This window comes from Vanellus vanellus (genome assembly GCF_965231255.1).
Source record: "Vanellus vanellus genome assembly, chromosome: 5".
Lineage (NCBI taxonomy): Eukaryota > Metazoa > Chordata > Aves > Charadriiformes > Charadriidae > Vanellus > Vanellus vanellus.
The window spans coordinates 33,090,888-33,115,991 of record NC_138910.1 but is presented as its reverse complement, the minus strand read 5'-3'; the positions used below and the strand labels follow the sequence as shown (position 1 = coordinate 33,115,991).

Here is a 25,104-nt window from a genome sequence, read left to right as displayed (position 1 = left end):
CACTTAATTTTCACAGTCATGTGAATATTTTCACACCATGAAAAGCTTTCTAAGCAACACGAACAGAACCGTGAACTTTTCATAAAGTATTCACAGTTCTGTCCTCTTTCCCACATAATGTAAACTACCGATGATACTAATCTAGGCATTTCTTTGTTGAAATTTGCCTATCTCCAGTATTAAGTTTCTAGGCTGCACTGTTCTTCCTACATATAACAAACATTACACAATACAACACAGCACATGTAGAAGAAGAGAAAAGGTTACAAAGTGTGGTACTTTGTATAAATGCATTCGTCCAAAGGCCAACATTGCAACAGACAAAGGGAGTGGAACTTTGGCTGCGATCTTCAAGAGTTTACTGTAAGAATATAAAGAAAAAATTGCCATTTTTTGTAGCCATACATACAGAAGATATGCAAATACCATATTTCACTTTCTTTTGACAAATAATTTATAAATTTCAAGGATTTGTTCATTTTTAAAACAGAACAAATAGGTGTAATGGGCAATAACAACTGGTGTACAAGCAAGAGCAATTACTCCAAAAGGCTAATAAAATGTAATTTTAAAATATTCTTATATTAATTTAGAAATAAATTGTCTGTAACAAAGAAAGACGGTTTAGATCATTTGAGTTAAGTTACCAGCCACAAGGATAAACTGCATTGGTTATTATTCATTGTCTTTCATGAGGCACTGATTTTATATCTGAATAAAAAATGCTCTACCTGTCAGCAAAACCAAGTGCTCAAAACTTCTTAATCCAGTAGAAAGGAAGATACATTTCCACAATTGATCCCATAAGGGGGAATTACAAGAATGTGAATTATAATGGTTTACAATTCACTTTTCCTTGTAACTTTCTGGCAATAATTGCTAAATGTATTAAGATTCTCTAACATTTGGGAGGATTCAATGAATTGTGAATGAAAAAGTCACACTTTTACACAACTGATTGTTTAGATAGAAAATACTTCATTTCAGTCCATGTGGTAAATACCAGTTATTTTCTCCACTTAGCTGAACTACAGGTAATTTGCATGCATTTTACCCAGTCTTTAAGATTTAACCATATGAGTGTATGAATCTCTATGCAGACTGAACAATTACATATCTGTGCAGCATAAACTAAGTTTTACCACACAAATGGAAGTAGTAGGAAAGAAGCAGGAAAACAGAAAATGGGAATTAGGCTACAGTACCTTGATTTCACTTCAGAAGTACTTGAATTCATGAGAATTTCTAAAATGCATACAAGGATAATAGCTGTAGATCTACACGGATCGGGATCAAGTCTAACATTGTACCTGCAAAAAATGGTTTAAAAAGCATGTTACTTCTAAACTAGGCTACCAAATAAAATCCAAGTTGCGAACAAGCATGTACTGAAACAAACATATATGAAATGTATATGGCATCACAGCCTGATTTTAAATCCTTTCTGAATCATTACTTCCTTCAGCATATCACTGATTAAACACCTACTTATAAACATTTGCAATTTTTACTGTCTTCAAAGGTTCATATTCTTTTCTTCCACCTTACTGTCAATTTAAGAAGTTACCTGAGATTTTTTAACCAATAAATTAAAGATGGCAAGTTGAGCAGCACAATCCATGTGAATAAATTGAGAATTGTGACGTGCATCTTAAGACTGTTAACGGCTTCAGCAATTGTTGTACTGTTGGAAGGAGATTGCATTGCTTTTGAGGTACTGTCCATTGAACTCTGGTTTTTGACTGCATGTATACTGGAATTCCGTGACGTTTCTTTTGAGCGGTCTGAATCCTGAAAATAGAAGGCAAAAGTCATAAAAACATGCACGGGCTTGTAAGAACCCATGCTGGGGGGGGGGGGGGGGGGGGTGAGGAGGGAAAAACTATCATAACAGTATCATACTAGCTCTGATTTAAGAAGAAAATTTGCAATTTATCTCTCAAAACACCATCAAAAGCAAAGTTAAATAGCTCAATTTTAAAGTATCTAGATTTAACCAGAAATTTCTCTTACACTAATAGTTCATATGTCTTTGGAAGAAAAGAATGGAGAGTGGAGATGCCCTGACACCAATGCAGTGATATGAAATGGAATTCCTGGAAGGAGGAAGAACAGAATAAAAGGAGTAATAAAGCATGCAGGTGAAAATCAGAGATGATCATCATGGAAAAAGATACAGGAGGTAATGCAACTGGGAGTAAAACAGTAGCTTTAGGAACAAATAACAAAGAAACTAATGAGCTGGCAGATGCTAACTTCCAATGACAGGAAAAAAACCCACACAAATGAAACTAAACCAAAAAAAAAAATAATATGGAGGTGAAAAGAGAAGGAGAGTATTTAAAACTAAACACAAAAACACACTCAAAGAAACCCAAAGAAAACTGTCAACAACTTTTTCTGGCAAACTGCTTTTTTAACTATGTTTGCAAAAAGAACAGGTAGTTATTGTCTGCTTGTATCCACACATGCTTACATCTTGGGTCCTCTACCTCAAAGTAACTGAAAAAAAACAATGTTCACAATGCACAAAACCCAATGCTTCTTCACTCCTTTTTAAACAGCTCACAATTTACTGTAGTCGCAGTCCATATCCATCTAATAAATCACATTTGTCATGTCCTGACTAAAAGCACCCTTAAACTCCACAAACTACCTATCCGAAAAAAAAAAAAATATTTAGCTGTAGTATAGATTAGTATCTAGAAATTAAATTTATTTCTTTAGATGAGACATGTCTAATCAAATACCAAAATTTAGACAAAAACTATTGTTCCATATGTATTCAGAGACTAAGTTTTTTCCTTAAATGAACTTCAAACAAGTTCACACTGCAGTGATCTTGAACAGTGAATGCAACAGTCATACGTGATGAAACAAGCTACTCGTGTCCTGGGCTTTTCTTTCACACCACACACAGTAAGTAAATGACAGCCATCCAGTCCTCACAGCACAACTTAATACTACCAAGGCAAGACAACAACAATTCATAATGCATAGGTTTGCCAAACAATTTTTGCTCAGAATTTTGACTAGAAGCTGGAAACAGACTTACCCCTTTAAGCATGTTTTTTTCTAGTCTTACATTCACATGTAGTTTTATAACCTGAAAGACAGACAGTTCAGCTTTTTTTAGTAATTGTTTCTTCACACAACGACTGTAGTATACAAAAAAAAAAAAAATTAAATTGGGCTAACTATTTTTTGACCATTTTTATAGCTAGATGATTCCAGGGCACCAATGGAGCTGCAACGCAAGAACTGCCTCTGCCTTTTTTATCAGCAGCATCCAAAGTTCTCCCTTAAGGAAGGATTTCCAAACACAGAGAGAAAACTTATGCTGCTCTGCTTTCTCTCCTTCCACTGTGCTTGACAGAGAATACAGAGTGGAAAATCTGCATGCTCCTCACCTCCTCCTGCTAATTCAGTTCTACTTCACTTTCTGCAGAAACCCATAAACAGGGTACATCGGAGAAGTCCCATGGCAGAGATTTACTACAGAAGGGGGAACGTCCTTCACAGGCTGACCTTGTGTCATAGGGAGTTCAAATAGAGATAGACCTGTTCCTCAGGCTGTGCTTTCAGCTACCACCTACCTACTTCAGACCACCTGTAAGCTGCTCTGCTTTGCACCTACTCCCAGGTGCATGCCCCAGTGCTTCCCTAGTAGCTAAGTATAGTAGCTGATTTAGCAGCTATATAACCATAGGGTGAATCAGATAAATTAGATGCTCTGATGCAAAGATGACCATGGAAACTGAATGGCAGGGACTAAATGTGGATCTTTGTGGCACTAGCCAAGGGATCAGATTAGACATACAGTAAGACTAGCCTAATTCTACAGTATATCCACTCTCCTTCCTTTTACTCCATAAAGATTTGTGAAAAGTCTTTTAAGATAAAAAGTTTGACAGAACATTCCATGTCCTTCCTTTGCTAAAGTTTATCTTCAAGGGAGTTATTAGTCTTTGATTTTATAACATTACCTATCCATAAGTTAAAAACCGCAATTATATGCATTATTGTAGTGAACACACGGGAGTGTACATTTCTTTCAAAAAAGCATTATCAAAAGAACAAAATAATTCTAAAGATTACAAGATTGCGAGAGTCTGATAAATTCAAAAAAATACCTATTTCAAGCATGTGAATAATAACATTTAAGTATGAAAAATAGTAATCTGTATTTTTGCTTTTAACATGGGGTTAATTCAAAGCATACAAAATTCAGTTATAAATCCAAAATATTTGGCCTTTCAGTACCTTAAACAAGTATCGAAGATAAATAATGAATACAGCAAATGCACCACAAGTGGTCCAGCTAACCAAAGCAAGGGATAACACCCCGCAGAGTCTTCTGGGTGTAATCAACCTGTTATCTTTATGAGGTACAGTAGGTCTAAAGAGACAAAACTGCTGTTAGACCCTTGTAACATCAACACTAAAAAGATCAAAGAATAATTCTGTTTTGTGAATGACTGAAAAGAATAAATTGCTCCAGAATACAGATTAAACACTGAAAAATTAAAGACAAATTTTAACATATATACCAAGTGCTACATAAGCTACTTACAAAAAAAAAAAAAAAACCAAACAAACAAACCAAAACAAAAAAACCCCTCAACTTTCTTATCAAGTGAACCTACAAAGTCTTACACCTTCCAGGATGTATGTCTGTAACGTATTATTTTTACTTCAGTTGGGGAACATAAAGGATACACTGGTGAACACAAAGCATTAGATAATGCTAACTGTAGATCTGAATCAATGACTAAGTTCTTCTGTTCAGCCTAAGAGAAAGAATATCATCTCAGCGTGAAAATGACTCCTAATACTCATGTTAATGCACTGCACTATTCAATGATAGCGGAGCAGTATAAAACAGTGAGTCTCCAAGAGATTAATTCTGTGACAAACATTCTTCCAAGACAGGAATTTCTGCTTGCTCACAGACTGTCTGAGAGACACAGAAAAGCTTATTTTAAGTTTTGGATTCCGGCTGATATGACTAAGAGATACGCACGAGACTGAAATGACAAAAGATGAGCTGAGGAGGTGTGACAAGGGGAATGCAGTGGGGAGAAAGTGCAATAGAACTATGAAAAAGTTTGTACTTCTTGTATATTCATGGGATATTCCCGTATTAAAATAGACACTGAAAACAGAAAAAGTGTTATTTGGAAAATATAGTTTTAAAAGTCTTTGCAACAAATATTGAAAATAACCAGAAAAAGAAGGCTAGCTGACAAGAACAAAGAATTCCAGAGACAGCCAGTGACAAATTCTTTGCTGCCAGCCACATCAGATAATTTCAGAACACTGAGCAAAAGTCAAGTGAATACTACCTACTTTAGAGACATTTATAGAAAATAAATTGTTTGGGTTTGTTTTTTTTTTTTTTTTTCCAAGAAATTCAGAAGTGGATAAAAAAACCTGTGTGAGGTACTAGAAACTGTGTAAGGTACTATAATTTCAAAATTAACCTGCTGACTTACAGGCAGGCACACAAAATTTTATTTTCCTGCCTCTGCCCAAGACATTATAAGGGTTTGCAGGAAATCAAAAGCTTTAATAAAGAGTACTAATTGAGCTAAAATGCTTACAAATTTATTAAGAGTAGTTCCAAAACCTAGTAGTTCATCACTTCGTCACTTAAAACTAATACTGAAGCATCCACTGTAATTTATAAACAAGATGACTGAGAAGAAATAGCTGACACCACATCTATTATTTGGTAGAATAAGACCAGAAGTGTTTGTGGTGCAAAAGAAAGAGCTCATATAGCAGACATTTTCTGAGTAAAGAGCATCCCAACCAACTTTCTGGAGACAGAGAGTTGGCTCAAATCTAGCTGAGGACTGTTATCAGTGTCAGAACACCCAAACCATTAAAAGAGCTAAGCACGTTATCCAGTTTACTAATTTACTCTTTCAAAATCTCCTTATCTTCCTTGCTTTTTTTTAAACCCACTTTCACAGTTTAATACTCGTCTGTACAAGCAACCGTATTTCAGCCTTTTGTAGAGCGAGATTAACATCCGAGAAATTTTTGTTTTACAAACCTGTTTGCATTCTTTAATGCAATTTATCCAATATGAACAATGAGGAATGGATTGCAAAGCTTATAGTCCCTTTTCCAAATATATGCATTTATTTTTTGAGCTACTGAAAAGGGAATAGTTCAGTTGCCTTCTTTTCCCTAACAAGCTTTCCTCAAAAACAAACTGAAAACCCTTATAACAGCTGGTGAAGGAAACAAGAAAGCCATTTATGATGCCTTTTGGAGATGTGGAATAAGGAATATGAGGCAATCCTCATATGTCATTAGTACTTAACACTGAAAAACCCAGATGGCTAAAATCATATCATGTATGATTCTGTATTGCAGAATTCAATCTGCCCAAGCATTCACGCTGAAGCAAACAGAAAAAAATGGACAGGGTCACAGTCATCTAAAAGAGCATAATTATATAGCATAATGTTGTTTTACCTAATCAGAGTTAACCATAACGAAGAAAAGAGTTTCAGAGATGTAGAGAAAAATACTCCACTCCAGTAGGCAATGCCTGTCCCAAAAAGAAATAGAATCAGGGACACAAGGGGGAACCATGCATCCTGACTACTCAGTACAGCAGCATCCACCTCTGGTAGTGACAGGGATTCCCATATCACTCTAAACCAGTGAAACCTGCCAAAAACATGAAAGCAGTATTACTCATAATTTCCAATTGCTGTTACAGTAAGATATATATTAACTATTCCTCCTACAACAGCCTTTCAAACAAAAAATCACAGTTAGGTGTTCACAATGATTACAGATAAAATAATATTCCTCCCCACCCACAGTTTTCTGAAACTTCTGTTTTGGAAACTGCTTTAAATAAATAAATAAGTTATGCAAACTCACCCCTGCAAAAACACAACAATGCTTATGAGAGGTTCTACTTTGTAGGGTTTAGCTGTCCTAACTAGCTCAAGGGAGAAGTCTGAACACTGGCCTAGAATCAAGAACAGAAGGCATCCATGGTTATTATTTTGGCAGGAACTTTAACAAAGAAGATCCACAACAAAAAGTAATTTCAGACAAAGGTTTGAAAGTTTACTTTAAAACAAGATAACTATGTCTTACAACAGTACTGTAAGTCAGCATACTTCATCATTAAGGCCCTTATTAGCTGGACTGCTCATACTCTGGTAATGTGACACAAAAGCTTCTAGATAGACTATGGAGTTTGTTACAAACACTACCTGAATATAAACAAAAATGCATTTTGTCTGAAGACATGACTAAAATCATCTTCATGCAAGAAAAAGTGGCTTGTGCATATTAACAATATATTTAACACTTTTACATGTATTTTTAAGTAGACTTCTATTGATTCTAAAATATTGTGCAACACAGATCATTCACAAAGGGACTGCAGAATAAAATAACACAGAAATATTCTGCTACAACACAACCTTGGAGAACTACCAACAATATAAAACTGAAACTGAAGAGCATAGATCCAAATACTTGCACAAGTTCAACGATACTTAAAAAACCACAACTAGCTAGTCTTTCAACAGTATGTTGGATAAGTAATTTCTTTAAAAGTACTTGTGACAGAAAAAAGAATTTCTAGAAAGCTACCTGTTGATATCAATGTGCTCAATTGTCCTCCGTAAGTAAGAAGAATATTAGAAACAACATAAACAGGAAGAGCACCAGCATGGAACCTTATTATCTGAAAGACAAGGATATAAGGATAACTTTTAATTATACATATTAAAATATAGTTTTTTAAAAAACACACACATACAAATATTAACATGAAGCCAGTATAATGTGATTGGAAAATCTTTCTTAAGATTCAAATAGTTTCTCATTTTGATGGACAAGTATCTGATAACCACCATTAGCAATTAATTTTATATATGGAAAATATTCAGATCTCTCATAAATGGCTAATCAAACATGTTTTGATAAGTGACCAAATTATAAGTGAATGCTTTTCTTCAAGTCAAGACAAATATGAAAAGAACACAGTAGCACATTAATGGTATTTCAGTAAAATAAATTAAAAAAAATTAAAAGGACACTTTCCAAGCAAAACCTGCATATAGGTATATACGCTTTTGGGCAAAGAATTTTTGGAAATAATTTCATGCATGGGTTAATTGGCTTCCACTGTCCCAAATAATGAATGGATATCTGATTAGTATACAAATAGCATAGAAATTTTTCTAAAGTTATAACAAAATGAAAAATATAAATGCATACATTCAAATAGAGAAATTGGCCAGTAATATTCTAGCACTACACTTAGGTGCTTGAGAATCAATTACTTTTTAGAACCAGAAAATTACAGATGGCTGGTCTATTTTTACTGATACCAATATCAAAATATATTCTTCATTGATAACCAAAGAAAATTTGTTGAAAAGGAGCGTATGGATCTACTTAAGACTTTTTTTTTTTTTTTTTTTTTTTCCCCCCCACAGAATGGTCAGGGTTGGAAGGGACCTCTGGAGATCATCTAGTCCAACCCCCTGCCAGAGCAGGGTCACCTACAGCAAGTCGCACAGGACAGCATCCAGGCAGGTTTTGAATGTCTCCAGAGGGGGGGACTCCACAACCTCTCTGGGCAGCCTGTTCCAGTGCTCTGCCACCCTCAAAGTAAAGAAGTTCCTCCTCATGTTGAGATGGAACTTCCTATGCTCAAGTTTGTGCCCGTTACCTCTTGTCCTATCACTGGGCATCACTGAAAAAAAGACTGTTCCCATCTCCCTGGCACCCTCCCTTTAAGTATTTATAAGCATTAATGAAGATCCCCCCTCAGTCTTCTTTTCTCTAGACTAAAAAGACCCAAGTGCCTCAGTCTTTCCTCATAAGAGAGATATTCCAATCCCCTAATCATCTTTGTAGCCCTTTGCTGGACTGTCTCTGGCAGTTCCCTGTCCTTATTGAACTGGGGAGCCCAGAACTAGACACAGTACTCCAGATGTGGCCTCACCAGGGCAGAGCAGAGAGGGAGGATGACCTCCCTCGACCTGATGGCCACACTCTTCTTGATGCACCCCAGGATGCCATTGGCCTTCTTGGCCACCAGGGCACATTGCTAGCTCATGGTCATCCTGTTGTCCACCAGGACTCCCAGGTCCCTTTCCACAGAGCTACTCTCCAGGAGGTCACCCCCCAACCTGTACTAATGCATGGGGTTATTCCTCCCCAGATGCAGTACCCTACACTTTACCTTGTTGAATTGCATAAGGTTCCTCTCCACCCAGTTCTCCAGCCTGTCCAGGTCACGCAGTGTGGCAGCACAGCCTTCTGGTGTGTCAGCCACTCCTCCCAGTTTTGTGTCATCAGCAAACTTGCTGAAGGTACACTCTATCCCTTCATCCAGATCATCGATGAATATATTGAACAGGCCTGGACCCAGTACTGACCCCTGAGGGACACCACTCGTTACTGACCTCCAACTAGACTGCACCACTAACCACAACCCTCTGAGCTCTGTCAGCCACAGTTCAATCCACCCCACTGTCCATTCATCTAACCCACACTTCCTAAGCTTGCCTGTGAGGATGATGTGGGAGACAGTGACAAAAGCCTTGCTGAAGTCAAGGTAGACAACATCCACCGTCCTCCCCCTCATCCACCCATCCAGTCATTCCATCATAGAAGGCTATCAGATTAGTCAGATGTGACTTCCCCTTGGTGAATCCATGTTGACTACTTCTGATAACCTTCTTTTCTTCCAGATGCTTTGAGATGACACCCAGAACAAGCTGTTCATCATCTTTCCAGGGATGGAGGTGAGGCTGACCGGCCTGTAGTTTCCCGGGTCATCCTTCTTGCCCTTTCTGAAGACTAACTTTTTCCTAACTTTCAGTTGATGCCAAATGTATTTTAAATTTTTTAAGACTACTAACTCATCACACAAAAAAGTGAAAGTGACCTACAGTGTCAGGTTTTAAATCATCATTGAATAGTGTTCCTCTTGGCATCAAGAAGGAATTTGAAGTGCCATAGTAGGGAAGGGAAGAAGGGAAAACTTCTATAGATGTTACTGACATAAAAGACAATTTAATACTAGAAGGTTTTCTTACTTGTCCAAGAATCTGTAGAAGTGACGTCTTCAGAATTACCTTCATAAAAAAACCCAAATATTTTATTATTTTATATAATGGTAAGCATAAGTACAAAATACTTTTACTTTTAAGAAGCCAACTTAAGTATTAGAACACAACAATTCCATAACTAAAATGTACAACAGCTTACTACTGACTTTTTTTCAAAGTGCTTTAAATTTTTTTACAAACAAGAGCCCATCTTTCAATATTACTCCAGCTGTTGCAAAATACTTGTAACATGAACTACATTTACAAAAAGGCCAAACAGCTCACCTTTAGATTTGCTTAGTATTTATTTTGATTAATTAGCTACAGGTTTTAAAAGACTGAATTATGCAAAAATTATACAAGCAATGCAAACTAGCTAGAAAATAAATTTGTATTACTCACTTCATACTGACAGTCTGAAGAAGAGTAAATATTTAACTCTGGAACCCTGTTGTCATTTTGAGGCTGAGCTGTATGCAGTTTTGCAGAAATCTCAGTAAAAGACGGGACTCTGAAACATCAATTGGTAATTGTCCTTATAATCAAAAAAAAGCCAAACATGCCTTAGTCTTCAAAAAGTGCACATAAAGCAGAACTAGTACACAAAGTGTCACCTCAAACTATGAGTGAAATGATATAATGAACTTCGTTTATCCTGTCACAAAGAACTATATAACATTCTCAATCCACTGTCCTCTAAGCTATTGAGGGGCATGGTACTAATGAAAACAGACAAGTTTAGCAATAGTGTATGCACTACCTCACAGAACACGTAAATATGCCAAGTGACAGGAATAGAAAGGACAGATTCTCAAGAATACAATTCCATTTCCTGCAAGTATTACGTTGTTCGAAAATACAGGGGAAAAAAAAATAGGGAAGTATCCTTAAGACCCCTAAAATAAACAAGGAAAACAGTTTTCCAATCTAAAGGAACTCAATTTGTTCAACCGTGATTCATGAGTGACATATTCGAAGGCGTATCATTTGATTTTGTCAGTACAATGCTGCTGAAGCAAATTTGGGCTGCTGCGTGATCCAAACCCTAGGTTACGGGAAGAAGCCAGCATGGAGAGCAGCCTCTCTATTCCCTATTCATGAGGGGGTGACAGATTATGCCAAGAATTTCAGATCAGCAAATCTAATTCCTTTGAGAAAATTAGTGAGAAGTATTAAACAAACAATTAGCAGATATTCTTATTCTGAGGAAAAGTCAAAACAACTGTCAACAAGGGCAGAAAGGTAAATGAGGAAAAGTTACAGAAGCCACACTTCAGACTGGAGAAGTTGTCTCATATCAGAAATATTATCACAACAGGATGTAAACATTCTTAAAAAACACATCAAAAAGTTAGTTATAATTGTTAAAGTCCTTACTTTGCTACAGTTATTGAGTCTTCATGTGACCAGGGTATATGAAGTCTGTAAACACTAGGTTTTCTTTCTGAAATGGAAGAGAATTAAAAAAAAAATAAAATTGATTAATAACAAGATGTGGCAACTGCCTCCAAAAACTAAACTGCAAGTAAACCAAAGGTGGTACATAGATCACTGTACAGAATCACTGTGCTCGCAGTTACGTTGCAGTTCACATTGCAATGCAGATCAGTGCTGTTAACATTGAGCAAAAATGACGTTTTTAAACTCCTGCTGTTACAGAACAAGACAGCAAGACATCAATGTATAAAGGCAGGACAATTATGAGAAAACTGGTTGTCAATACAAAGCTGTAACCCCAAGCTAATGAATTCATCACTTTTTTTTTTTTTTAAACAAAGTCCTTCAGCATCCCATTCTGTTTAAGCTCATGCAGCTTATCATTCAAATTGGAATTCCATAATTAGCAAATAAAAATCTTAGACAAATGCGCTATTCTTGAGAAACACTTTCAGCATGATGCAGAATCCTGCTGAAAGTTCAACTTCCCTTTGCTGGGAAGTAAGAAAAACAACCACATGAGGACTAATTCCACATTTTCTTTGAACTATCCTTCTTAACAAAAAGTGGAAAGTGAGACACTTGAGCTGATTACAACAGTACTGGCTAAACCCCACTGCATGACAGGACTTTTGTTTCCACCAGCTTCAGTCTTGAGAATTTTCAACAAGCTTTGTTTTATAAATTTATACTTTAGACAAGACTTATATTTACCTTTGAGTGACTGGCAGTGGCTCTCTATATAAATTTTGAAAGCTTGATATATCTAGAAAATAAAAAATAAATAATAGAAAAATCATGTACATTCTCTGAACAGTGGTCACATTAGCTTAAAAAAAATAAGTACCATTCTTACTTGTTTAAAGTGCTGGAGCTGTACATTGTAAAGCAAGCTAGTTGAATTTAAAAGAATTTTGCTTGAAGAAAGCCCTGTAAGGAATGTATTATTTTCATATATTAGATAAAATTATTTGAGAACTCACTACATCTTCAGATTTTTTTTTCCAGGAGACTTATATGCTTCTGTATCTGTTAGTCAAAACCCCCACGTTTCTTATTTCTTTGTCTAAGTAGAGCAATATTAACTTTAGTAAAACAAAACCCCCCAAAACCTCCCTGACCATTGGAATTTTTAGGCAAATTTATTATCCACGTGTTAGTAATATTAGTTTTCCATTTTTTTCCAAAAGTATATGCTATACTTACCAAATGAAAAAAGATGTGTTACAGGAAGTTGTACTGTTATGGAATCCTCTTTGAAGAATTCACAGTCCAAAGTATACTGCAATTCAGGATATGAAACACAGCTCTAAATCAAGCACAAGCCTTTGCACTTGCCAAATTCTATTCACAGGCTCAGGCAGAGTACAGGACACAAATACTGAAAAGACGCCTCTCCACACTCCACCAACAGGAACCGGTGGGTAGTTTGTTCCTGTACACAGCAGTACAAGTTTGGGTAGCTTAAGCTTAACTTCCAGGTTACTCTGGCTCTCACCCATTCGCAACAGCCTTCAAAAGGCTACTCAAATAGCTGAGAATGACTAGAATCCAGTTCACACCCCTCCTTCTCAGGTACATCTTTTTGGGGGGGGGGGGAAGGGCAGAGGAGGGAGGGGTCCTGCAAAGGACAGTGACTCATCCAAACTCTGGATACAATTTTCTAAGCAAAACAAAACTTCAGTTTTTCTCCTGAAGTTTAATCATGCAAAAGCAAAGCAAAGTATCTAGCAGGTATGAGTTGCCCATCTCCAGTAAGTATTTAGTTCACTTGAAAATTATTTCCTATCCCATTGTAAATCCAGCGTTTGTTTACTTTTAAAAGCAGTTTCCAAGATTTAACACTGGACTGCAGCTTAGCAGGTTACATTTCACAAGTGATCTCTCTTCTATCTTTGCATATCAAGAACATTGAATATTACTAATTTAACTGCAAGATGTCTCTGTCACAACTATCTGAAGATACACTCATAGAGAAGCATTATAATCACTTCAGCTGTAATTTCTTGGATCAGGGATTATTATATCACAGAGACTGGAATTGTATTGCAGAAAGGAATGTCAGATCTACTCAGACTTTAAATTCGAGTTCAGTGTTCTGCCATTTTCAGGACTAACTAGAAAGGCCTGCCAGACCCAGCTGGGTAATAAGCAAAGCCTGCTTAGATTCACCGCAAGTGTTCCTCTTACTGGGATCCTGAGAGGCCTTGATGCAAAGCTATCCAACTCATCTGTGAGATTCAGAACTATCAAACTCTGCATAACTCAGTCTACCAGATTATTTGTGGTCTCAGAGCTTGCAGAGGTATCTGTACAAAGCTCCCCAGAATCCATATGTGGTGTCTCCAATTATCTACAGCATTCTCCGCTACCCTGGATAAGAGAACTGACTGTTCAAAAAGATAAATATCCAGGAATGCAATCACAATATTAAGAAAAACAAGGGAAAAGAACATTAGAATCTCCAACAAGAACTCTAAGACTAATTTGGGAACTGTCACTTTATATGTTTCAAGTACAATTCATGCCTTGCGTTTGGTATTTTATCAAATGAAAATGTATCTGAGCTTACAGAAGATGTAAAAAAGTTACCTTCAAACCACAAGAGAGTGTAGGTCTATGGTTTCTCATAGTAACTTTGCACATATTTAATATACTTTCTTTTCCTTTCATCATAGCATCTGAAAGCTATGAACACACTAAGCAAGCAATTTCTGCATTTCATTTTTTGTTTACCTTTTTGCCAACTGTGGGTGGTACCTGAATGACAATGTGAGACAAAGAAGGGTAGTCCTGAAGTTTCAGTATTACAACCTTAAAAAACAAAAAAAAGAACAAAACCCCCACAAACGGGGGAAGAAAAAAAAAGAGAAAAAAGAAAAGCCATTACTAAAAATACTGCTTAGCTTGCCCCTGTCCGGTTCCCAGATATCTACCTCTTGTACCCCTTCCTCTGGAATACAACTGCATGTTCCAATACTGTAAACAGAACAGATCCTTCTCCCATTACATGCAACTATCCCACAAAGCACCTGTCCCTTCTACTAATTATGTACAATACTTACCTTGGTGGTTGGAAGTAACTCAGCTCTCCAGGATAAATCAGTAGCTTCCAGGCTGTAAAAATTCATGCATATTAAAGGATGAGCATATTCATTATGCAGGCAATACATTATGATAGTGAATTAACAGTGTCGGCTTTTCTTTATATATATATGGATTCACATAATTTTAAATTGAGAACAAGTTAGCTACCATAGTAATTTATCAAATTATAATCATTTCAGATACTGCAAATCTTGTTTCTCCAAAACAAGTTAAGCAAAGCTCTAACTTTGTGATAGACAAAACATTCAGCAGTTATTAGCCACGCAACTTCAGACACAATGAAAATTCTTAATGAGCTAAACCAGCACTGACATTGAATTAACACACAGTTTCATTAGCATCTTTCAAAGATCAAAAGTATCAATTTTTCCCAAGGGAACATCTAAAACATAACATATAAAACAAAAATTTTGTTAGCTGCTGCAGAGCTAACAGCAGTTTTAAAATTATGTGTACCTACACACTGAACTACAACACATTCATTCAGTCATTTTAAGTTTTGATTCTTAGAATACCAGAATACTTCCATTTCTCTAAATGTTATATGACCTCAGGGCGCAGTCCACAGCAAAACCACTATTATTAGATGAGGTTTTAGGTAGCAGACCTGAACTAAGCTAACCTGCATTTGATGCTGATCAAAGGTTATACGAAGTAGTAACAGCCAACTTCTCAGATCAGGAAAAAGTAATTATGACATCTAGCTATCAGCTGGACGCAAGACTGTGGCTATACACCTCAGCACAGATCCCAGAACAGATAAACACCATATTAGCCCAATTCCACCTGGAAGCTTTCCCTAACCTGAAGGGCGAATTGAATCTACTTTGAGCTTGCTTTGCAAATGTAAGCTAAGCCAGTGTTTTAAATCCATTTTGTAACGACTGTAATGACCTGATTCAAATAATCACTACATCACCCACTTCTCTAAATAGTTTTCATATGACAACAGGAATTTTGGAATAAGAAAAAAAGAGGAGATGCTTCAATCCACTCTTCTGAAGGCTTTGAGTGACATTTGATGTCTTCTGTGATAGGATTCTAAAGAGAAGCTACAAAACACACAATTTAGGAACACAGCACAGCATGTAGTGTTCACAAGAGAGCAATAGGAGCAACTTTTCACTGCTATGAAGGTCAAAAACATAGCTTAAAGAAGAAAAAGTTCACCTATTTTATTCTGTATTCATGCAGTACTTTTTAGAAAAACTATTCTTTCCTGTTTTCTTTATAACACAAAAATGTAGTCTTACAAGATCCATTTGAACAAAGAACAGGAACTGTTTATACTCACCACATCGATGAATTACTGTTCACACAGCCATAAATCCAGCTACTTGTGTCCTGTAAAGTCAATAGCGTAAAATAGTACGTTACCTATGTGTGACTGTATTTATAAATATATTTTTAAAAAAGCAATTCTTTACTCCAAATAATGCAGGAGTTCATGCTGATAATCTTCTCCAAAACTTCTATATGCTGTTTCAGTACACCAGATGTCAGCAACTGTTCTAGGGCATGTAGCGATAGGACGAGGGGGAATGGCTTTAAACTAGAAGAGGGCAGGTTCAGATTGAACATTAGGAAGAAGTTTTTTCACTTTAAGGGTGGTAAGGCACTGTCCCAGGTTGCCCAGAGAGGTTGTTGAGGCCCCATCCCTGGAGGCCCCATCCCTGGAGGTGGGCGACCTGGCCTAGTGAGAGGCGTCCCTGCCTATGGCAGAGGGGTTGGAACTCGATGACCTTCAAGGTCCTTTCCAACCTAAACCATTCTACGAGTCTATGATTCTAAAAATCCTCTGATAGCAGAAGCTTGGTGCAGTTAATTTAACAAAGAGGAACAAACTTCCATCTTCATCTCACTCCTCTTCTATTAAGTGTGTCTGCAGCAGCCATCACTATAGTCACCAAACTCTCATAAGGATGTCATATGTTGAAATGTAAAAGCTAAGATGATGATGAAAAGTCTCTTTCAGATTTCCTCAATTATTTATAATGAAAGATATCCACAAACTTTTTTTCTCCAGTTCACAATGAAGTCGGACTTCTGTGTTAACAGCAAGCAATATCCTCCATTAAAATTATGATACCATAATCTTGGAATTACAAGGAAGATGAAACATAAGAGTGAAAGGTAGGGGGTTTCTAGGAACCATTTTAAATAACTTCCATTAGCCATCCTTTTCTAGTTATGAATCAATACATTTTCTAAAAACAAATGCAAGGTTAAGCAAACAAACTTTCATCATTTCTCTTAAAAAAAAAAATCTGCCTTATGTATGATACAAAATTCTATTTTATCAGAGTTTTTCTAACTAAAAGAAACATCAAGGTACTATCCTAAGTAGTTGAAGAATACTTCAGATTTTTAATGCTCCCCCCTCAAGCATTTAAGTGTTCTGAAGCAATAGCACCCCAATGCAAGTATCTCAGACACTGTTTTGTACCTCTATCTCCTCAAGCAGTACTAGTCCTGTCTTTAAGATATTATAGCAAAGGCAAAAGTTACCCTATAAAGGGTAACAATTAAGATCACAATAAATGTGCAAATATTGAAGGTGATACTGGGAAGCACAATTAGAAAAACACTAAGAATATACCATCTTTTTTCACAATAGTGGTATGAACCTCTTTGATAGGGGGAGGAGTGGCAACAGGGACAGGCAGGATGGAACAGGAAAGCATCTCGGTTTTCTTGCCACTTCCAAAATACTCATGCAATTCTGAAATGCATATCTATCCATCTCCAGTTTGCCAAGAGATTACATTCATTCCTTTCAAAAATTATTTTTAAAAAAATTTCAGAAACATTTTAGTTGAATTTGTGTCTTGAGCTAAAAATAGAAGAAATGCACATTATTGGCTCTCCTCTCGATAGAGGAGACCAACCGAGAAGGTGCTGTTTTCTCATCTGTTTTCCATTCACCTCCACTACTAAGTGGAAGATCTCTGTAGCCTTTCAGATTCACATAAATTTTATTATGAGAAAGCAAACCTATAAACAGCTTTCCCAAATTAGAAGTATGGCTGAATCCTGGCAACACTAAAAATAACTTCTTCATTCAAAACCATTAACACAGAACTGCACTAAATTTAAATTAAAGGAGAAAGTAATCTGGGGCTAACCATAAGAAGGTCAAAAATAAAACATTTGAGGTGGCATTGAACGTTTCAGATCTTGAACACTAAGCATTACATGCTAAAACAGGAAGTACATCTAACACAATGTATTAGGCTGTGAATGTAAACAGATATCAGTAATTTCAACAATTGTTCATTAAACTGTCTTAAAACTGCAGCAAATCTAAATTAAAAAACACAGTTTTACAAAAAAACTCCAGACATTAAAGTATTTTCTCACCAACATACTGTTTTCACAGTAAACATGACTGTATGATTTTCTGTGGCTTGCAAGAGGAAATATGAAATATTTTCCATCAGAATCCTTAAAAGAAAAAAAGATTGCCCATTAGTGAAGGAAAAAAAAAAAAAAAAAAAAAAAACACAAAACAAACAAAAAAACCCCACCAAAAACAGAATGAGGAAAAAGTGTTACTTACATTGTAAAATGAGTAAGTCCATTTTGAGGCCTTGACTGTAATCCACATGAAAGCTCCTAAAAATAAATATGTTTTTATATGCCACACTGTAGGAGCTATTATCCTTTTCTCCAAAATCCTATCTTTTACTTATAGCCAAGGTCTCATCTATCTGTAAATGGCCATAAACTTTATAAGCTTTAACCAACACTCAGTATTCCTACTGCTTTGAATTACATGCAACAGTTCCCATCAGTTACACAGGAAACAGCAAAACCCTTGGATCCAATTACTCCATAGTAACCGTAAAATAAAAACCCTATGGATCTTGAAACAAAGCTCTCAAGGGAACAAACCAAGTAAGAACACGAATGACACGAATGTAATTACAGCATATGTGACTGATTAAAGCTGAGGCAACCTTAGAAACAGCCCCAATCTTTCTTCCTGTCAGCCTTTTAAGAAAACTAATACAGAAACTTGTGTAGAAGCAAGTCAAGGATGAAGCGAATAACATATACAAGAAAAAAGCAGCAGTTTAAACATATGTCTGGAGAAAAAGAGTAAGAAAGAATAACGAAGAGATCAGAGATACAAACAATGCAAATCGTCATGCAAGAAGGTTAACATCTTTCTTCTATGTAACTAGAGTAACAAGTTCATCACAAATTTAGCTGTGTCAAGAGGTCACCGTAAATAGGAAGATGCAAACATGAAATCCGATTTAAACATATTCCTCCTTACTGCTAAAAACTAACACCAAAAGGGGCAAACAAACAAAAAAATCAGTTCCACAACCTCTTTGGGTATTGTTCCAGTGTTTGACCACCCTCCTGGTGAAGTACTTTTTTCCTAACATCAAATTGGAATTTCTTTTGTTGTGACTGGACTCTACTGCCTGTTGTGTTATCACTGTGCACTTCTGAGAAAAACCGAGCTTTACCTTCTCTCCAATCTTTCATCAGGTAGTTGAAGACAGCAATTAGCATTCTCTTTAGGGTGAAATAACTCAATTCCTTCAGCCTCTCCCCCCCCATGTCCTATGTTCCAGGAGCTAACCATTTTGTTGGTCCTCTGCTCCATACTCACTTCAGTATATGTAAATGCCTAAATGCTGCCTTATACGAGGGTGGCCAAAACCAGACACCAAAGTTCAAGCTACCTCAGTACTTCTCCAATGGCTTACATTAAGAAGATTCCTGAAATAAGATGGTTTTCATAAAATGGTTCAGCCCATTTCAGCAAAACTAGGAATACAGCTGTGGCCTGCAAAAGTTCTGTTTAGCTTCCAAGACTCCATGCAGTCAAAATTTCTCACCTTTAACTATGCATTCTTAGCAGTAACAAGGAAACCATTAGTGTGCAGTCCATTTTACCCTGCCATGTCATGAAAAAAAGGAGGTCACTGATGAAGCAGATCTGAATATTCAGGATTTCCATGAGTAGCACGAAACTAAGACAATGGCTCTACAATACCCACACTATCCCTCTTGCAAACATGGGATGTAAGCATAGATTACACTGTACTTCTGACATCCCACTATTCCCAATTTCTGAGATTGTCTACTGGACATCCTGGTGTAAATATGACTCCTGCTTGTCCCGCAGAATCTAAACGACTTAAAAGTGACAGATTTTTGCAAGAGGAAACCTATTAACCTTTTAACCTATTTTAAACTATTTAGTGCTGAAACCACACAAAAGCTGATAGTTCAGGTCCATAACCCACATATCATTTTTGGCAATGTCTGAAGAAGGACCAAAATGTATTCCAGAGGGTTGTTTGATTATACTTAATCTCACTAAGGAGTATCATTGAATCCCATTCAAAAGAAAACTGCTGCACACCTGTGAGTTCCATAAAAGCTTCAGGATTTTCCTCAAATATCTTTGCAGGGTGTCTCACAAAGTGATGATTCAGTACAGACATTCTCTTCTTTGGATCATCAGTTATCTAAAAAAAGAACACACTGTCAAATTTTATTTTACCAATTTGTGTAAATTTATAATCAATTTATGTTACAATCAAGACATGTCATAGCCAGCAATACAGCTTTGGGGATGAGAAGCAGGAGAGATTGTTAGACGACATGGTACACTTTCTATTCTAAATTCAATAACCTGAACAAATAAAGTGCCATCAATAGTCAATCACTGCAATACAGAAAGTCTACACTTGTTATAAAGCATAGCTAAAACTTTTAAGAGTTTTACATCCTCGCCAACTCTGAACACAAGGAAACCATTCTATTAAACTTTCTTTATAGACACACATGCATTCTTCCTGAAATAACACACTTATGCCAGAGTTTAGGAAAAATTCTCTAATTTATATTTACTAGTCTGAGTGCACAAATCCAACTTACTACATCTCGTCTTAATATTTTAAGCATCCAAATAGCTGTAAAGCTATAATGGGATTTGCTTTGATTTGTTGGGGGTTTTTTGTTTGGTTGGTTGGTTTTTTTTTTCCTTTTTTTGTTTTGTTGTTTTGGGTTCTTTTCCCCCTAAAAAAAACAAATTTCCAGGACTAATTTTTGCCTGCGCAGCTTTTCAAAATTGTGGCCACTGTAACTGATTTCTGAAAAATTTTACCCTCCAGCACACTGCCAGTCGACTCCAGAACAACTGTACTCCCTTTTTGTCTCTCTAAATCACATGTTAAAGCGAGTACACCTAAGAAACTAGAGAAGTCTGCCTCAAACAGCCTCAAAAAGAACACCTGGAAGCCTTCCTCTTCTATGTCTGGGGCTCTGCTCTTACATATTTTCAACTTCTTGGACCTTAATTCTAATTCATGTTTATTGCTGCATAACATTTCAGAAAGAGAACAGAGCACAACGGGAGATTTCTGCAACAGTTTTCAAAAAATAAGATGCAGTATATTTATTTAGAAAAAGCAATAAATAAGGGTAGCTGGAAGTAAACATACATGCTAGTATTTTACTTGCATTCTATTTTTCTAAGTCCTATTTGCAAAAGAACACCACAAATACGTGCTGGCGCTGGCCACTGAGAGGACAACACATGGGGAAGTTCGAAAAGTATTTGAGTTAAACATCACTGTTTTTCACCTTTTTGTATAGTCATCAGAGAAGGTGACTCAAACGCACATTGAGAGGTCACATTCAAAGCTACACAGCTAGTAAAATTTGCTTATCCTGGTGCAAGGTCAACTAAACATGCTGCATTATTGAAGAAAAGTTCAGTCTACACCCCAGCTATAAAGCATCAAGCAGTCAATAATAAAAACTGAGCCAACACCTAATTATTTGACATGTTGGTCAAACAACACAAAGCCACAGAATTTTTCAGTGACTGGTACAAAACAGCACTAATTTTCTCAACATAACTTAGAATAATCAAAAAAGAGTTTTCTGTATAATAGGATGATCTTTGTCCTAATTAAGCATTCTGTGATGGAAGAAGAAAGTGTGATGGGGAAATATACAAGAGACATATACAAACCTGCCTTGTATTTTCATCTATGAGATCAAAAAATGCTCTAATGGTAGCCAGGATCAATTCTTTGCACCTAGAAGGCAGAATAAGTAAAATTAAATCTAGAAAGGAAATATCCAGGGGAATAAAAGTGGTCAGAAGAGACACCATAATAATATTATGCTGAAGTTATATTATTGTATAATGTGATAATAGTACAGAACAGAGGGATGTACGGTCAGCCAATTAACCTTTGTTCCATTAGCTTACCACACTATGGAGAGATGGTCTGTTGAGGCCCAGGCTCTAGGAACAGCTGAACTCTGTTTGGGGAAGGAAAAAAGTTAAGATTTCGTTAATATTCAACATTTTAAAATTTTAAGCAAGCCTTTCCTCTCCTTATTTAAACATATTTGCACAATTATTAAAAAAGAACAGTGTTTATCTTAAGAGTTGCAGGGACTAGGGTACAATAGAATGACTTCTTCGCACAAAAATCTTACAAGTGCTGAACCACTTGTAAAACAGGACTTGCGAAATAAAATTACTAAGTTATGTTAGATAGCAGAGACTAATGGTGAAAGGACAAATAATAGTAAGGAGGAAACTTACCAAAAATTTCTTCAAAGACTGCTTCTATGACTAATCTTACTATTTTAATAAGTGATCCTGGTACACAAGAATATAAGCATGAGAATGAAAGGTGCTGCTGAAAAATCAAGGGCATCCTCAACAGAAAGGAGCACCAGAAGGCCATGCAGAAAGAACCGGACAGTCTGAAGCTATTCATTTGTGTAAGTGTACTGCATGTATTGCATCTTAGGGACTAATAATATCAAAAATGACCTAGGTGTAAAACTTGATTCAAGTAAGCTCTAAACTATTGATACATTACAACTGGGAAGAAAAAAAACAAACCAGTCAACAACAACAAGAAAACAACTGCCAACACACAACAAAACAAAAAACCCCAAAACTGACAAACCAAAAAAACATGAGAGAGAACTGGTACCACTACACGAGATCTCATGTAAAATTCTGGTGATCAACACTCAAGAGAAATGAAAGTACAGCAGATGCAGAGAACGGTTACTAGGAAAAAGGGAATGCAGAGTTAATCTTCTTAGCCTAGCACAATCAGGGCTGAGATTATTTATAGACAGCTTTCTGCACAAGGGACAGGGAGGTAAACACCAAGGGAGTAACAACTACTTCAGATAACATTTCAAGTTAATGTCAGAATGCGTTTAAAAGCTGCCTTGCGCAATAAATGGAAATTGGAAATTACAGATTTTATTCCTGCTGAGGGTTTTTTTCCAGCTTCTTCCATGTTGGGAACAAGTTGATGGCAGGGGGATGGAGTGGCAAACCTAAATGCTTTTATGATGTTGCGTGATTAATTTTGGAAGGAGATAGACGCCTGCAACTGCAGAATACTGGACTTGATGATCCAGTGGATCCTTTCTATTCCCAGGTTCTTTAAAAAACAATAAATACAAAAAGAAGGCTTGAAGCCAAAGCTGTCTTTTATTATCAAACCAGCAGTCTATTCCTATACTGCACATCTGTCGGTCTCCATATACACATCTCTTGTAAAAACGCAGGAAAATAAAACCTGAGTTCTGAAACTAAGAAGGTGGTGAGAAGAAACAGTACCAAGGGGTAGATGATTCAAATGCATCCCGACACATCCTCTTCCAGTGGACACTCATTTAGACTACATCAACTATTTACGGTTTTATAACTGTACACTATCTAATTTGTGTTTTCACATGTAGTAATTTAATATGCAGTTATACCATGCTGCACATATAATTAGACACCAATACATGCATTACATAAGTAGCTATCTAACATAGCTCCCCATGCAAAACCAAAAAAATAGTTTGCTTTTTTACCACAACAGATAAGGCACTGTCATGTTGACTCAGTCTTGGTAGAAAAGCCAGTCCTGAACGAACTTGGTAATCTCTGAATCCTCCCGCCACAGAAAGGGTAGTTAAATTTCTTAAATCTTGGGCCTTTAGAATCCAGTGATTGTTTACAGCTGTATAAAAATCTATAAAATATATTGAAATCAATCACAATTTCCTCATAAGTCTATTTGATATACAAAAAAGCTATAGAAAGCTGTATAAAAAAATAATCTATAAAATATATTAAAGTCAATCACAATTTCCCCATAAGTCTACTTGATATACAAAAAAGTTACAGAAACATTTAACTAAAAGTTTCTGTAAGCGCCCCTAGAGGCATTCAAACTCCAATTATCACTTTTGATTCATATAAGGAAAGAAAATTATTGTTTTAACCCCAAGAAGATAGCAGTTGGGAAAGACAGATACACTTACACCTACTATATCAGCTGAGCACACATATTGTTTGAGTAGCAAACCACAGATTTATTTTAAGGACAGCGACAGTCCAGAAATGGTCAGCGAGGAAGTATTGCATTGCAATCAATTGTAAGAGAGAGAATTAATACAAGCACAATAAATCAAATCCAGCAGCTAAAGATAATCCATTCCTCTCAAGCGCCACAGAGAATAATGAAAATAAACATGTATTCCCTTTCCTTCACCAATTCTCTCAACAGCTACACATAGCAGCACAATTATCACCAAGCATGTATTTCATCAGTATAGTTTAGTCAAATCTAGCTTTTTCAAGAAGTGCATAATACATGCATAATGATTATACTTCATTTTTTTATGCCACAGTTATTCAGGTGAGCAGAAAATACAACCTATCTTTTGTGTAATTATATTATACAAAATATATAATTATGTCTATATTTAATATTCTCACCCCCCCAACCTTTGAGCATGACAAACATTAAATTTAACAACTATTTAGGCAATGCATTTGATAAAGAAAGCCATTACAGAGGTCAAGTTTTATAAAAAAGAAAGAAAAAGTGTCATTTGCTGGAGAGCTTACAAATGTAGTAACATGCTCTACAACTTACTAAAATTAGAAATTATTGAGAGTTCCAGGCCCTGCACAGGAGCTCAAGTACACATAATCCATTTGATGACACCTTACTTTCTGTCAGTATCCTAGCGTTCTCACACAACCACCCAAGTAACAAAGGAACAGATTAATTACAATAAACAAACTAGCACAGTTTGCTGTTGATCTGCAAGAATCTCACCTATCAGTGCTTGAGAGGATCAATAAAGAAATACAATGTGATTAGATAACCTGCAATGCTTACCGGTAAGATATTTGTCTAAAGGCATTACAGGTGCAACATGAGGTGTGGCTTGCGTAATGAGGAGGTTTATAAGTTCAGGCTTAAAATTCTTCAGAGTAAGCAATGCTCTTGCAACAAGACCACCCATGGAATGACCTACTATTGCAACACTGGTCGGTGCAAATTCTTGATCCTTAAGCAAAGAATAATTACACACATCAAAAATAGATTTGCAAAAATAGATTTGACATTGAGCTATGGTTATTAGTTGTACATTT

General features: G+C 36.3%; 1 protein-coding gene across 1 annotated transcript; it reads right to left on the bottom strand.

The window, feature by feature from the left end:
* Nucleotides 1-222: 222 nt before the first annotated feature.
* PGAP1 (post-GPI attachment to proteins inositol deacylase 1) lies at nucleotides 223-24,989 on the bottom strand (the record flags this gene model as incomplete). Its single annotated transcript, XM_082484248.1, has 24 exons — nucleotides 24,848-24,989; nucleotides 23,529-23,689; nucleotides 21,901-21,953; nucleotides 21,658-21,724; nucleotides 20,038-20,143; nucleotides 18,211-18,266; nucleotides 18,012-18,095; nucleotides 15,946-15,995; nucleotides 14,609-14,660; nucleotides 14,280-14,357; nucleotides 12,750-12,825; nucleotides 12,400-12,473; nucleotides 12,258-12,309; nucleotides 11,484-11,550; nucleotides 10,509-10,617; nucleotides 10,095-10,133; nucleotides 7,633-7,726; nucleotides 6,907-6,997; nucleotides 6,490-6,687; nucleotides 4,264-4,399; nucleotides 3,056-3,106; nucleotides 1,568-1,791; nucleotides 1,206-1,310; nucleotides 223-361 (listed from the first exon to the last, which is right to left on the bottom strand). Exons 1-24 carry the CDS (start codon nucleotides 24,972-24,974, stop codon nucleotides 223-225), a joined length of 2,289 nt encoding a protein of 762 aa, XP_082340374.1. The 5' UTR covers nucleotides 24,975-24,989.
* Nucleotides 24,990-25,104: the final 115 nt, after the last annotated feature.